General features: G+C 48.2%; 7 protein-coding genes across 7 annotated transcripts; 5 read left to right on the top strand and 2 right to left on the bottom strand.

The window, feature by feature from the left end:
* Window positions 1–291: 291 nt before the first annotated feature.
* UA08_04097 (hypothetical protein) lies at window positions 292–1113 on the top strand (the record flags this gene model as incomplete). The annotated part of the gene is made up of 1 exon (XM_020266382.1): window positions 292–1113. One exon carries the CDS (start codon window positions 292–294, stop codon window positions 1111–1113), a length of 822 nt encoding a protein of 273 aa, XP_020120479.1.
* A 309-nt stretch (window positions 1114–1422) lies between these two features.
* UA08_04096 (hypothetical protein) lies at window positions 1423–4902 on the top strand (the record flags this gene model as incomplete). Its single annotated transcript, XM_020266381.1, has 12 exons — window positions 1423–1527; window positions 1574–1593; window positions 1698–2171; window positions 2245–2390; window positions 2744–2848; window positions 2929–2972; window positions 3032–3126; window positions 3187–3208; window positions 3270–3311; window positions 3370–3390; window positions 3446–3619; window positions 3676–4902. 12 exons carry the CDS (start codon window positions 1423–1425, stop codon window positions 4900–4902), a joined length of 2475 nt encoding a protein of 824 aa, XP_020120499.1.
* A 520-nt stretch (window positions 4903–5422) lies between these two features.
* Window positions 5423–6582, bottom strand: UA08_04095 (hypothetical protein; the record flags this gene model as incomplete). The annotated part of the gene is made up of 2 exons (XM_020266380.1): window positions 5423–6268; window positions 6334–6582. 2 exons carry the CDS (start codon window positions 6580–6582, stop codon window positions 5423–5425), a joined length of 1095 nt encoding a protein of 364 aa, XP_020120477.1.
* A 504-nt stretch (window positions 6583–7086) lies between these two features.
* Window positions 7087–7536, top strand: UA08_04094 (hypothetical protein; the record flags this gene model as incomplete). The annotated part of the gene is made up of 1 exon (XM_020266379.1): window positions 7087–7536. The coding sequence occupies one exon, from the start codon at window positions 7087–7089 to the stop codon at window positions 7534–7536; it is 450 nt and encodes a 149-aa protein (XP_020120475.1).
* A 78-nt stretch (window positions 7537–7614) lies between these two features.
* Window positions 7615–9240, top strand: UA08_04093 (hypothetical protein; the record flags this gene model as incomplete). The annotated part of the gene is made up of 1 exon (XM_020266378.1): window positions 7615–9240. The coding sequence occupies one exon, from the start codon at window positions 7615–7617 to the stop codon at window positions 9238–9240; it is 1626 nt and encodes a 541-aa protein (XP_020120498.1).
* A 180-nt stretch (window positions 9241–9420) lies between these two features.
* On the bottom strand, window positions 9421–12235 carry UA08_04092 (hypothetical protein; the record flags this gene model as incomplete). Its single annotated transcript, XM_020266377.1, has 7 exons — window positions 9421–9458; window positions 9519–10272; window positions 10396–11016; window positions 11070–11379; window positions 11443–11595; window positions 11653–11797; window positions 11944–12235. 7 exons carry the CDS (start codon window positions 12233–12235, stop codon window positions 9421–9423), a joined length of 2313 nt encoding a protein of 770 aa, XP_020120496.1.
* A 293-nt stretch (window positions 12236–12528) lies between these two features.
* Window positions 12529–14054, top strand: UA08_04091 (putative acetate kinase; the record flags this gene model as incomplete). The annotated part of the gene is made up of 6 exons (XM_020266376.1): window positions 12529–12905; window positions 12970–13284; window positions 13347–13409; window positions 13465–13537; window positions 13585–13959; window positions 14016–14054. 6 exons carry the CDS (start codon window positions 12529–12531, stop codon window positions 14052–14054), a joined length of 1242 nt encoding a protein of 413 aa, XP_020120497.1.
* Window positions 14055–15353: the final 1299 nt, after the last annotated feature.

Genomic DNA, 15353 nt, shown 5'->3' with positions numbered 1-15353 from the left:
GGGACTTACGTCATCACAGAGAAGCGCCTCAGGTGGCTATACAATAACACGAGCTCTACCGCCTCTCTTAAGTTTCCCTTTTCACTCTTTTATTCCTAGCTTGGAAAGGAAACAAAGGCTAGAAATGCGGCTTTTTCAAAGCAAATAAATACTTCTTGCCAAGAACCCCACTCCCCTCTTCGTGATAGTTTTGTTCTTACACCGAACCGGTCTCCACATATACAACAAACTGACTGGTCTCGACAATTGCAATCAATCTTTGTAATCAATTAATCGAATCCTGTCACAACCATGGCTTCCATGCCTCTTACCAGCCTGCTCAAGGCGACGAACACAGCTGCCTTCGAAAGGGCCACCAAGCACCCGTTCCTAGAAGCAGCCGGGAAAGGGGAAATACCAAAAGAGAGATTGTCACAATGGCTCGCACAGGACCGATTATACGCACAAGCATATGTGCGCTTCATTGGCGCACTGCTCACCAAGGTCGTATTGCCGCCCTGTAATCCCAATAGCCGACAGTGCCGCGCAGCAACAACAGAGCAACATATCTTCGATATACTACTGGAATCCCTAAACAATATCCACCGGGAACTGAAGTTTTTTGACGAGGTTTCAATGGAATACGGCCTTGATGTCACTGCATTGACACAGGAGCAACTTGAGAACAGTCATGCAGGAGCAGGGTTTTTCGAGCCTCACCCTATTACACACGCATACATTGATCTGTTCATGTCAGCGTCTAGTCCCGGAGTGACGTTGGTGGAAGGTCTAACCGTGCTCTTCGCAACGGAGTATGCCTATCTGCATGCCTGGAAGCACGCCGCATCTGTTATGGCGGCCTCATCAATATGCCGCACAACCCAGCCGTCGCCGGCATCTTTCTCGACGGGTCCTGAAAGAGATCAGGATGGCGGTGCATTACGTCGGAAGTTTATCCCGAACTGGTCGAATCCTGAGTTTGAGAAGTTTGTCAGTAGACTCGCAGACGTCACAGATGAAGTGGCTGGGAGTTTGAAGGGGGTAGAGGTTATTGAGAAAACCAGGGGAAGTTGTGTTGGGTGGTGGAGGCAGGTACTTTGGTTAGAGGAGCAATTCTGGCCGCGGATTAACTGATTGATGCACCGTTTTCTCTATGGTTATTGGCGCCATTTCATTTTATTATGCATGTATACTGATATAGGGTTAACATGTTCTTCATGTGTTCAAGGGTCACTAGATTTTCGGAGGCAGTCTTGCATGGTTATGCTACGAAGCATTAACCCCAAATTAGACGGCTTCAAAATAGGAAGACCTCATATTTACGTATAAGTGTTCATAATTGTACTGTTGTACTATGTACAGTTCAGTTGAGATAAGGAACAAACTTCTAGATTCCTGCCTCAGGCTGCAACATTGTGCTAGGCAACGTCTCCGGTCTCCACCATGGCCGGCCGCCTGCGACATCATCTCCGCATCGAATGCTCACTCTGGTCACTCCCACTGCATTTTCTTGATAAATACTCGCCCAGACATACCATTTCGTGTCCAGTAAGTATTGGAATTCTGAGAGTGATCAAGAAATTGCCGACTTCAGTGCGCTGGCACTGCTCTCGTGTATGTATTGTGCCTACGCAGCGCCCCCCCCAGTCAGACCGATCGATGCCTATCGCTAAGCTTGTCTAGCAATTGAAAACATTCTACTCTATATTCACCTGTAGGCTTGCGCACTCGATCCGAAGAGCTCTCCCCAACCGTTTAAGATCATACCATACTATTCGGCATCTCAAGAAGCGTCTCTATTTCCCACACAAACAAACAAACAACCTGCCCAACATGGCTCAAATAAACTATCGCACCATCAACATCGATGTACTCGATCCCGAGTCATCTGTCAACTTCCCCATGGATACGCTCCTGCCCGGTAACCTCCCAGAACCCACAAACTCAGGCGCGGCAGCGTCTGTCGCGCAGCAAGTGCGCCAACTACTTCGAAGCGGCGATCCGGAAGGCGCTCTTAAACATGTGCTTGACACGGCTCCGTTAGGCGGCGACCAACAGGCAAAAGATGTCCATTTGGCGACCGTCATTGATGTTCTTCAGGGTATTCGACAGGGTGAAATGCTCAAGGTGTTGGAGGGCGTGATAAGCGGCGAGGGCGGCACTGAACGAGCGGATTGCCTGATGAAATACATGTATGTGCTGTCTCTTCCTCCATTTACGATTGAGTTATTGAGCTCTGAACTAATGGGATCTGGTGAAATCTAGCTACAAAGGCATGGCCGTACAGTCGTCGACTAGCGGTTCCCAGTCCCCTTCCTCTCGCAAGACTCTTTCTCCGCAAGCTACAGGCTCAGGGTTTTCTCAGGTGCAAGCACGCAACTTTGGCGAGGGAGGCGGTGGCCAACAGATGAGTGTGTTGTTAAGTTGGCACGAGAAGCTTGTTGAGTTGACTGGGCATGGTACAATTATTCGAGTTCTTACCGATCGCCGGACAGTCTGAATGAACCACAGTGCATAGAGAATTGATTTAGTTTTTTTAAGCAGACGCCTGTCACAGTATCTAAAAGTTTGAGTACACTCTGTGATTATTGAAATGTGTTGCCTTCTATCATCACTTGGCGGTGAGGGGCTATTTACCTACATAGCGATACTATAAACAAGCCCGGCAGGATTCCCAACCCAGAGAAGCGCAGAACAATTGCATTAGTTTTGGGATCTGTCAAAGACCATACAGCGTATTCTGGCGAGCCCTAACAACATACAGCGGGAGCTGCTTTTTCGCCGCCAGTGCAAACAGCAAACACAGAGGAGGCTTTTTGCCAAAAATTCGTCTTCACCGCCTTCACCAATCAAGCGGGCAACCAAACTCGTGTGTCGCTCCTAGCTCCCTCCGATCTCAGTATTGCTTTTTTCTTAGGCTGAGCTTCCTGTCATTTATTTACATTGCAGAAATGTCTGCAACCCAGCTGCTTAATCCCAAGGCGGAGTCCCGGGTATGGAATGCCAGCCGAGTCTTGACCCCTCCATGGTCCGCACTAACATTTCATCTTAGCGGCGAGGAGATGCCTTGAAGGTCAACATCAGCGCCGGCGAGGGCCTCCAAGATGTTCTCAAGTCGAATTTGGGTCCCTCGGGAACCTTGAAGATGTGAGTGGCCGGTTTCTATCTGATTCCGACATCGACGCGATATAGCTGACAAGACCTTAGGCTGGTGGATGGCGCAGGCGGAGTATGCAGTATGTCCCTTTTGCGTTTAGAACAGGATCTCTAATGCTGTGACGGTATTATAGATTAAGTTGACAAAGGATGGAAATGTTCTACTTCGGGAAATGGTTCGTTTTTTGAAGCTCAATATTTCTATGTACCATAGCGATGCTAACAATTCTGCAGCAAATTCAAAATCCTACGGCTGTAAGACAGCATACCCTCGATCAATCCTCGAACCGTGCTGATACTAGATTGAAAGGTTATGATTGCCCGGGCCGCGACGGCTCAAGATGATATTACTGGTGATGGGACAACATCGGTCGTGCTGTTGGTGGGAGAGCTCCTGAAGCAGGCAGATCGTCACATTTCGGAAGGATTGCACCCCCGAGTGATTACCGATGGTTACGAGACTTCGAAAACCGAGGCACTGAAGGTATTTGAGACGCATGGAATTATTTGACGATGTTTGGTCTGATATAATTTTTGCAGTTCCTTGACAAGTTCAAGCTCGAACGGACCATTGACCGAGAACTTCTCCTCTCCGTCGCTCGCACCTCTCTATCCACAAAACTTAACCATGCGCTCGCTGAGAAGCTCACTCCCGATATTGTCGATGCCGTTCTCGCCATTCACCGAGCTCCCGAGAAGCCAGACTTACACATGATTGAGATCATGACCATGCAACACCGCACATTAGCCGACACCCAACTCATCCGTGGTTTGGCCCTGGATCACGGTGCTCGTCACCCTGATATGCCAAAACGGGTAGAGAATGCTTTTATTTTGACCCTGAACGTCAGTCTAGAGTATGAAAAGTCCGAGATTAACTCTGGCTTCTACTATTCTAGCGCCGAGCAGAGAGACAAACTGGTCGAGAGTGAGCGCAAATTTGTTGATGCCAAGTTGGCAAAGATTGTGGAGCTTAAGAAACAAGTCTGCGGTAATGATCCAAAGAAGGGCTTCGTTGTGATCAACCAAAAGGGTATTGATCCCCTCAGTTTGGATGTGCTCGTCAAGAATGGTATTTTGGCCCTGCGGAGAGCCAAGCGGAGAAATATGGAACGTCTGCAACTAGTGTGTGGTGGTGTCGCCCAAAACAGCGTTGACGATATGACACCTGACGTCCTGGGTTGGGCTGGCCTGGTCTACGAGCACCAGCTTGGCGAGGAGAAGTATACCTTTGTCGAAGAGGTCAAAGACCCCAAGTCCGTGACTATCCTTATCAAGGGCCCAAACCAGCACACCATTGCTCAGGTCAAGGATGCTGTGCGTGATGGTCTGCGCTCCGTCTACAACACTATTGTCGACGGCTGCGTTATCCCCGGCGCCGGCGCGTTCCAAGTCGCCTGTGCCCAGCATCTTAAGTCAGATGCCTTTGGCAAGACTGTTAAGGGCAAGGCTAAGTGGGGTGTGGAGGCATTTGCTGATGCACTCTTGGTTATCCCCAAGACCCTCGCTGCTAACTCTGGTCATGATGTCCAGGACTCTCTGGCCGCGATGTGGGATGAAGGCAAGCAAGGCAATATTGCTGGCCTGGACCTGAACACTGGTGATGTGATGGACCCAGTTCAGGAGGGTGTTTATGACTCTTACCGTGTCTTGCGAAACTGCATTGCCTCCAGCACTGGTATCGCATCGAACCTTCTGCTCTGCGACGAGTTGTTGAAGGCTCGGCAGATGGGGAGGTCGGGTGGCCCTGGTGGCATGGAAGAGTAATGCGCTTTTGATTGATGTGGCCCGGCAATGTCATGTAAAGATCTAGATGGGCTCTTTGATTTCAAAAGTCCAGTCCAAAAATAAAAATACACATTAATTGCACAAGACTGCTAGTTATTGTAAATTCGTAACTGTCTACCCTGTAATTTTAATATCTCTAGAATCATACAATACTTAACGCCAGAGTCCTGAATAGCTTGGATGTTATGTATAGTCTATGATCATTATCGCCGTACTTTAGTGAAGAATAAGTGCTATTGTACATATCAGAAGACTGGCCCTCGGAGCTGCCCTCGCTTTCCTCGGATGGCTACGAATAGCCATTCTATCGCAAATCCTTCTCTGATATCTAGGTATGATCCTCCAGTGACAGGTGGTTGGGCTTCCTTCGGCTAACCATTCATATTGTAACCGCCCTGGAGGATTGATTCTTGGATCGCCCTGAATGCCAGAAAGATATCGATCCTCTTGGTCCAGCACAACTCATATCGGCAGACCTGTTGTTATACCCTTATTACCTCTATTTTTGTTCAAAATCGCCTCCACCGAGGATATCCGTAAGATTGACTTCCCCGCTACCTCTCTGCAAAGGCTGCCGCTGTCCTGCTCCTTCCTTCCACCCTATCATGAAGATGATCCTAAATGTAGCTGGAATACCACCATGGCCGTGCTCAGGCTCACCATGTTCCTCGTTGTGCAACTCCCGGTAGATAGCTTCATTTGCCAACAGTACATCTTTCGAGAGCGGGCCTCGCTGCACGGTAGCATTGCTCTCACCCATTGCCTGCAGATCCTCCATCAAGGCAAACGTATCTGGGTAATCAACAACAATATCCTCAACATCCACGGTCAGCATCTTGAAGCCGGCTTTTGTCAATAGACCCCCAACATCCTTCACATCGGCCAGCGGTGAAATATGCGGGATTACGCCTCCACGGCGCTCCATGTTTGCAAGTTGTAGTGACGAACGTAGTTCGAAGAGAGTATCGCCGCCAAACATCGCTGCAATAAAGGGGCAATCAGGCTTGAGTATGCCGTTGATCTGCGCCAGGAGAGATGGGAGGTCGTTAACCCAGTGGATGGAGAGCGACGACAAAACGGCGTCGAAGGTGTTCGGCTGGTAAGGTAGCGACTCTAGATCGGGGATTACATCACGCTGGATAGACATTTGGTCGTTGAATCCAAGGTCTGCATCACGATGTAATAATGCATGCGATGTTTCGATGCATGTGAGGGAACCAATGCGGTTTGATAGAGGTGGAGATGTTTCCACCGCGGGGTCGGGATTGGGAGCTGTCAAAGCTCTGGCAATGTTGCAACTATTTGCGCCGAGGTCGAGGGCATTTGGGAAAGACCTTTTGATATCCTTAGCAATAGGAGAAGTGAGCGAGTGAATATATACAATGGAATCAATGCAGATCCGGTACGTACCAGTAATCTTTCACACAATCTCTTTGCTACCTCATCCTTGATGTAGTCCACCTGGCGGCTCTGTTCCACATTCCGAGCAGCGCGGTCCTTCTGCATATGCTTGACTGCTCTATTGAAGACCTCTAGAGTCGGTCTTCCGGGCGCTTGAACTGCATAATTCCTTGTATGCGCAGGGATTCGAAGAGTTTGGAGTGACGGCCGCCAGCGGCTTGGTACTTTTGTTATTTTCACAGTGAAAGGCACAGACATGGCGCCTCGCGGTTTTGCAATTCAATTGATTTTGGAAACACTCGTATTCATCATAGAACAATCGAACTAAAAGGTGAGTTAGCGCTTGTGCTGGAAAGAAGTCGTCGGGAATAATCATCATCAATTTCATTGGATTTCTTGGTTTCCTTCATACTATACCGCTTCTGTACTAGCTCTACATGACCCGCGGAAGCTTCGATTCAAGCTTAGGCGGAGCAGCGCCAAGCTCGCAGTCTCCGCCCCGCGTCAACAAAGCTTCGATCTTTCAATCTCAACTCCAAACCCAGGTTAATTCTGCGAAGATAATAGGCATCGCTTGAATTATCTGCCAATCGACACACCTTGTTTTCAAATACAACCACTTCCCCCCCCCCACAAAAACCGCCATCTCTCGCGTTCTCGCAATTCCGAATCATTCGCCAGGTTCAGGGGTTGCACGCAATATCACTGATAATGCTATGACATAGACCCCGCGCATTCGTACTCTCCAACAGCTTGCACAATATGTCTCGTCCATTTCCATACACGTATATATCATGTCCTTGTGCGCAGCAAAGCAGACCGGCGGGCCTCCCGAAACGAATATCTCGAGAGTTCTCGCCGAGGAAACAATCGTCTCCGCGTAAGACTGCGCAAAACGTACAAAAGCAGCAAGATGGTTCCGACTTCGGTGTTGAAGAACAAGAACAAGAACAAGATGATGATGATGACGAAGCCGAGCAGACGTTTAATCCGAGATCACCCCGTGCGAATTTCTCCCTGTATCCACCAGAACAACTCCTATATTGTGAGGACTGCCATCAGATTAAATGCCCGAAATGCATCACAGAGGAGATAGTGTGTTGGTACTGTCCGAACTGCCTCTTTGAAACGCCGAGCAGTATGGTTCGAAGTGAAGGGAATAGGTGGGTTATATCCCATATCGCAAAGCTGTTTAGGAAACGCATGGAATAACAGAGTTGTTGCTTTTTTAGATGCGCCCGGAATTGTTTCAATTGCCCTGTCTGCACTGCACCCCTCGCAGTAACCGCCATGGAGAACACAGTCGAAAACAGTACACAACAAGGCCCCTGGATATTAGCATGTGGGTATTGTATGTGGACGACCTTAGACATCGGCATCAAATTCAACAAACCAACCAACATTAGATCCCAACTTTCCAGGATATACGAAGAGAAAGGATACGGAGGCTCTGGGATGAGTAATGACTTGAGATTGTCATCGCTTTCTATTGAAGGCGTTGGATTTGATGACGATGATGATGAACTACAAAGCCCGGCGACGGCAGATGATGAAGAGAAAGAAGACCTAGTCTCACAAGAGCATAAACGTAGTCATCATCGTCAAGTCGAACTTGGCGCTAGCGCGCGATTTGCAGCTTTGAAGCGTTTCTATACCAAACAAATTGAGGATACCTCCGTGTCAGCCACGGATCCACTGGCGTCAGATTTCGGGGCTGCATTCTCTTCGCCTAGCACACTGAGCCGTATCATGTCGATATACACGTCGTCATCTCATCTATATGGAAGCGGGGCGAAAAAAGCAAAGTCAAAACCTCCCGTGATGCGAGAAGCCCTCACCTCGGCTGAGGGACTCAAAATAGCCTCCGATGCAAAAGAACAATCTATTATCCATCGCATGGCGTCCGATGACTGTACATGGGACGACATGCTCTCCAAGGAGCAACGATCATTCCAAGACCCGGATGCACGATTCATGGAGGAACTCCGGCCTCTCCCCGTGCTACTGCGAACAAAACGCTCCAAGCGCTGCAAGTCATGCAAACATATTCTAGTGAAACCCGAGTTCAAACCGGCATCAACGCGGTTCAGAATTCGGCTGATCGCACTCAGCTACATCCCACTTCCAACTCTACGACCTCTTATGCCGGCTGCGCTACCTGGACAGTCCGTCTCTGCCACATCCGTGCTTCAGCCGAATCTAGAAGCACTCCCACCCCTTCGACCTATTCAATATCTTCTCACGCTGAAAAACCACATGTTTGACCCCGTACGAGTAACGCTCGCCACACCGTCCGTCACCCCCGGGCGAATAGCGTCTAAAGTCACTATTCTCTGTCCACAATTCGACCTGGGCGCCAACAGCGACGTATGGGATGAAGCTTTACAAGCGGGGCCAGCGGCGCCAACTTCATCTTCCATAGCAGCAGCACCATCGTCATCATCGTCGCTAACAGCACGTCCAGGCGGAGCAGCGATAGTACCAGGCTACGAAAAGGTCGCTGAAGCAGGTAAAGTATGGGACAAAGGTCGCAACTGGACCACCATCGTTCTTGAGGTTGTCCCTGAGGTTCTACCCGGCACCAAAAACCCGGCTACTAGTTTTCCTTCGCCGCTAGCAGCACAACAAAAAGAACAACAGCAGCAAGAAGAAAAAGAAAAAGAAGATGACATTCGTCCCCTAACTGAGGATGAAGATGTCCTTGAAATCCCGATCTTTGTGCATTTGGAATGGGACTCGGAAAATCAAATGGACCAAGATGATGGCGGTGACAAAACTCATTTGCGTGACAAGGCCAGTGGTGGCAACAATAATAATAGTGGTAGTGGTAGTAGTGAGGATACTCAGAAGGTTACGCGTGAATTGGCGTATTGGATGGTTCTAGGTGTGGGTAGGATATCTCCGAAGCTCTTTTAGGTGGATGCCCTTTTTCCTAATTGGGTAATTCTTGTTCTAATGGATGCATTTGCCAAGAGAGCGCTTTTTTTGTAAGAATCATGCGTATGAATTAATAATCTATTTAGACTTTGCTATGAACATTGCGTCGAGCACGTATCAACGAAACCTATCTATTGAGTGTGTTCGTTTCACACTACTTCAGCTAAATTTTGGCATCTCATACATGTCATCGGGATCTGGATACGTCAGTCAGTCAAAGAAATGATACGCTACTGTAGTACCATGCTTTAACTCACCCTTTCCATTGTCAATAATATATTTCTCAGTTTCCGAGATATTCGTATCCAACTCAGTCAACAGCTCCTGGCATCTCAGGCGGACCTTTTCATTCCGCTTTGATGCTCCTCGAATAGCGGCTTTCGCAACATGGAATCGCGAGACTTTGTTGACGAGCATCATGTTGAATGGCGTAGTGGTGCTCCCTTCTTCAATATATCCGGCAATGCTTACTCGGTCAAGATTGGGGCGACCAAACAGCAGGCCCTGTATCTCAGTGTTGTAGCCATGGTAGTTGATATGGACTGGAAGGTCTGGTGTGAAGAGCGCATCAAATCCGTCATTGGACAAAGCATGTGGGTGTGAGCCCTCATTCTCTAAGATCATAAGGTCCGTTACGTTTATGACACGCACTCTCAATTCTGGGACTCGTTTTCGAAGAATCGATGCCGCGTATATAACCTCGAACGTAAGTTCATTGCCGATGCCGACTAGTACGACATCCGGGTTTAAGCCTTCTTCTGTACTGCAAAATTTCCAGATAGAGGCACCCGCGCGACAATGGTTCGCTGCTTCCTCAGGGCTAAGGTACACAGGTGTAGGCTGTTTTGAGCCTACCATAAGATTCACGTAGTTCTTGGATCGGAGACAGTGATCAAGCGTAGACAAGAAGGTGTTGACATCTGGTGGCAGGTAGACTCTAGCAGCGTAAGGCTTGAGTTTGAGTACGGCACCGATGAAAGAGGGATTCTGATGTGAAAACCCATTGTGTTCCTGCCGAGTCCAGGTGCTAGTCTCAATATAATTGATACTAGCAATATCAGAATGCCATTTTGTTTCCCGCGCCTTTGGTTCTTGGTCAGCACGCGTTGAGCGGAAATATCAATTTGTACCTACCATTTTGTTGAACTTGCTGTACTGCACCATCATTGTATGTACAATACCAAGAAAACTTTCGTAAGTTGGAAAGATACCGGTTCGACCAGTTAAAGTGTAGCCCTGCATGAAACCTTGACACATGTGCTCGCTTAGAACTTCAATGACACGGCCGCCCTGGTTGCGTGAATATTGATCCCATTGGAAATTTCGACCAGTGTTTGCCAAAGCAGCATCCAACTTGTTGCTTTCTAGCTCGTCGGGACTAAAGAGTCTTGCTGTATGTGGGTTCTTCGTGAAAACCTGGTCAATAAACTTTCCGATGATCTTCATCGAACTCTCGTAGGATCCTCTTGAAACTCCAAAGTGTTTCCAGTTTGGCATATCAAGAGGGTGATAGTTACCGTATGTTTCAATACGCTGCCCGAGCTTTTTGCTATCTTGCTTTGGTATAATCGAGAGTATGTCATTGATTGGGCCGCCTTGATCGTTAAAAAGATCTTGAGGGCCATAGGACATGAGCCACTCCTGAAGAGCTTGCAGTTCTTCTTTGTCTTTCTTTGCTTTTGGTAGAGGAACTTGGTGTGAATGAAAAGAACCTTCGATGAAGTTCCCGTGTATCTTTTTTGGTCCGGTCCATCCCTATATAACTACGTCAACCAAGGCCATGAGTCTCTAAGCGCAGAAGTTCATACCTTAGGTGTTCGTAATATTAACACGGGCCACCTGGGCTTACTCAAGGGCTTTCCTTCACGGGCTGCCTTTTGAATACGGTGAATTTCTCCTACAGCCCAGACCATTGACGTATGCATGTCCGTGTCGATATCGTTCAGGTCTTCAACGAAACGTGGTTGGTAACCGTATCCCAAGAACAATGCTGTTAGCTCTCGATTGTCCATGCATCCGTAAACCGTTCTTTCGCTGATTTTGAACCCATTAAGATGCACTATTGGCAAGACTGCGCCGGATTCTTTCGGGTCAATGTATTTGGCAGCGTGCCAGCTCCTGTGTAAAGAGAAGAAAATTAATTCTGAAGCAGTTAAGCGGCTAATCACTGGTCAATCTTACGTGGCTGTTGGGCCGCTTTCTGCCTCTCCATCTCCGACGACACATGTCACAATAAGGTCTGGATTATCCATGACCGCACCAAACGAAACGGCTAAGGCATAGCCGAGTTCACCTCCTTCATGGATTGCTCCTGGAGTCTCTGCATTGATGTGACTAGATTACATTAGCATAAAATATAGCGCCAACATTTGAAAGTAATAGAATAGATACCTTGGGAGGCCTGCAGTGGTGCTGAAGGTCGAAATAAGCCGGGCAAGTCCCTTGGTATCGCGCGAATACTCAGGGAAAAACTTCTCAAGCGAGCCTTCCAGCCAGACCGAGGCCAGGATTCCAGGTGCCCCGTGACCAGGGCCCACTACATATAGCATATCATAATCATATTTTGATATAAGATAGTTTAAGTGGGAGTACACGAGGACTAAGCCTGGGCATGTGCCCCAATGGCCTGAGAGACGTTCATCAGCGGCCTGCAACTTACTTAGGAGCGAGTTGGAGACTTACCTAGCAATCGAGGTTTGATATCTTCCGGTTTGATCTCTCTTTTTAGATACACATTGTCTTGTAAGAATATCATAGCTGGCATGGATGTCAGCAATTGCGATCGTATTGCAGGATAGTAGTCGAACCCACCAGCAGCGATGTAGCATGCCGCCCGGCGAAACTTAATGAGATCATTGTAGTCCTTCTGGTCGAGAACGATGCTCTCCAGCTTCACTGCAAAATCGTCCAATTCCTTGGGGAGGTTGGATGGCAGTGGCTCCGGATTCGGTCGGTCGATAACTTCGCCAGGCATGTTACAGTCGTATGATGTGGTCGAAAACACCTCTTAGAAGTCGTGTTAAGAGCATTGAGAGAGAGGACAGAGAGAGGAAGTAGCGGCAAGGATTAAAAGGAGTGCAGCAGCTGTTGTGATGTCAAAATGCGCACTTGCCTTGCTAGGCCACACCGACGTCATCATTTCGTCGGCGCGTGGTAAACATGCAACACCAACGACCAACGCACGCTCAACCGGTTGTTGAATACCTATATATTCTGCAACAAAGCCCTCTAATTGACTCTTTTTGCTACTGTGACAGCACGCACAAAATGGCAAAAACCATCCTTTCCGTCAATGCAGGCTCGTCCTCCGTCAAAATCACCTTTTACGAGCTGGCGAATCCGCCGTCCCCCATTGTAGACGCGCAATTGTCGGGGATTACATCGCCGCCACAAAGCCTCAAATATAGCAAGAGTTCGGGCGACAAGAAAGAGAAAGTGAGCGAGAATCTCGACACCCCGCCCAAAGCGTTCAAGTACTTGCTGGACCGGTGTCTTTCCGATGCAGAAATCTCGGAGGTCGCCAATGTACAGGATCTTGCGTACATCTGCCATCGAGTAGTGCACGGTGGAGACTATACAGATGCCATTGAAATAAATGACTCCACCTACCACCATTTGGAGGAAATCGAGGACCTGGCCCCGCTGTAGGCAAATATTCTTCGTGACTTTTCCCGGGGTATCTGGCTAATGAATCCATATGTGGTACAGGCATAATTTTTCAGCATTGGAGATAATTCGCTCATGTCGAAAGGAACTTCCAAATGTCAGAAATATCGCGCACTTTGACTCAGCGTTCCATCGAAGTCTGCCAGAGCACGTTCGCACATACCCGATCGACCAGGAGGTGGCGAAGAAGAACAAGCTGCGTAAATATGGCTTTCATGGAATCAGCTACGCATTTATCCTTCGATCAGTGGCAGAGTTTCTGGGTAAACCGAAGGAAGATACAAATCTCATTGTTATGCATATAGGAAGCGGGGCCTCGATTTGTGCTATTAAGAACGGCAAATCCATAGATACTTCGTAAGGATAACCGCAGTTCTAATGGTGAAGTTACGAGGGGTTGCTAACTGAAGCCTTTACAGGATGGGGTTAACGCCTTTGGCAGGACTTCCCGGTGCGACTCGAAGTGGTGACATTGATCCAAGGTATATACTACTTTCAACCTCAAACCTAGAGAACACCTATCTAAGAGCTGTCTAGTCTGGTATTTCACTATACGAACGATGCTAGCGGCCTAAGTCCAGCAAGCACGAAAGAAATGCACATCAGCACAGTGAGTCTCCTGCCCTTCAAGCAGAACGTTTGGTTAACAACGGACAGGCAGAAGAGATTCTGAACAAGAAGTCAGGCTGGAAAGGTCTCACTGGCACGACGGACTTTGCGCAGATAGCAGTTGAAAACCCACCCACGGCAAATCATAAGCTTGCTTTTGATATTGTCGTTGATAGGATATCGGGATTCATAGGCAATTACTTTGTCAAGCTGCAAGGTCAGCTGGATGCAGTGGTGTTTGCGGGCGGAATCGGTGAGAAGAGTAGTTTGCTACGACAGGCAGTGACTCGACAGTGTAATTGCCTTGGATTTGACGCGGACTCGGAAAAGAACAGCCAGGGGGCGAAGAACGACGAGCCAGTGACTGATATCTCCACGTCGGACAAGGGACCACGAACTCTGATATGTCAGACAGATGAACAGGTAAGCAAATCTCAGCTTGACACGATGACGATTGCTGACGATACAATAACCTACAGTTTGAGATGGCATACCACACGATTGAAATGAATCTGTGAAAATTATACCGCTGCAATGTGGAAAGAATTCAGTTGTTTCATCACCAGCCTATAGGGCTTTCCAGATATACTTGCAGGGTATCATTGGCCCAGGCACCTACAAATCAGTGTAACGCGGACCCAGATTCTTTCACGTCAGTTGATACTTGATCCGGCACCAGATCGGGCATCATGCATCATTACGTAGACGTAGCACGATTATTTATCCGCCGATTGTCTCATGGTTCACCGAAGAATGAAACCTCTTCGTTGAAGAAAAACAACTTGGGCCCCCATCTACTCAACAACACGAAGACCCATTCATATCTTTTGTACTCTGTACCTCCATTAGTATCTCCGGATAGTTACTTCGTACGTAAAACGTCAGGCAAAACGAGGGGGATATCCGCGGCTGGCCCGGTTAGGCACTTGGAGGGCTTCAGGCTTCAGCGCTATACGCGGGAATGACTGGCGCTGACAGCGAATGTAGTATTTGATGAGGGGGGGTTACTTTGGAATATTTTTCGCTGATAAGGCGCACAAGATATCGTCGATATGCAACCCGAAGAGAAGTGAAAGAGAAAATAAAAAGAAAAGAAATATGTAATATTCTCCAGGACTACGACATTCGCCAAACTTCTACTACACATACAAAGACTCTTTGTCATTCTGTCGCAGTTAACTAACTAGTTATTCATTGATCCACGAGTCAACGCGGGATGTTCTTGATGATCGACGGCGCGATCTCTACCCGTCGAATCAATCTCTTTTGATGGAGGTGACTCGTTTACTTGACTCGCCCTGAATGGGAATGCCAATTTTTGAATGTTAATACTTAATAGTATCGATATAAAATTACTATCCGAGGTCTAGACTCTCGATCTCCATCCGCACGAGTTTCCAGCCTTCTCTCCCTCAATAATAATAATAGAGAAGCCCACAATTCAAGACCCAGCCGAGCGGCTCGCCCAGTTTGTAGCATACTCTATCTAGCGTTATGGAGGAGAAGACCTACGCACCCAAGGTACGCCTAGGGACGCACTATTAACTTTTAGAGGGCGTTCCGTCTTCCGCCTCGGATCGCGCCGCGATGCTTGCCCACTCGCCTTGCCGGAACGGGAATGTACTTCCTCCTAGTCCTGCTACTAGTAGTAGAGCTCCGTAGAGAGCGAGCTACTAGTTCCAGTTAGTTGGGAACTTGGTATACGTATGACTATGAGGCCTTCACCCTAGTCTTTAGAGTTGTCGGTGCTGCGCGGTGGCCAGGTTACGGAGCATCACGACCGCTCTCTCGGGATGCTCTGTGAATGCACACGCCGT

Source organism: Talaromyces atroroseus (genome assembly GCF_001907595.1).
Source record: "Talaromyces atroroseus strain IBT 11181 chromosome Unknown scaffold_4, whole genome shotgun sequence".
NCBI classification, from domain to species: domain Eukaryota; kingdom Fungi; phylum Ascomycota; class Eurotiomycetes; order Eurotiales; family Trichocomaceae; genus Talaromyces; species Talaromyces atroroseus.
The sequence above is the reverse complement of the archived record's forward strand: the minus strand, read 5'-3'. Positions and strand labels throughout refer to the sequence as shown.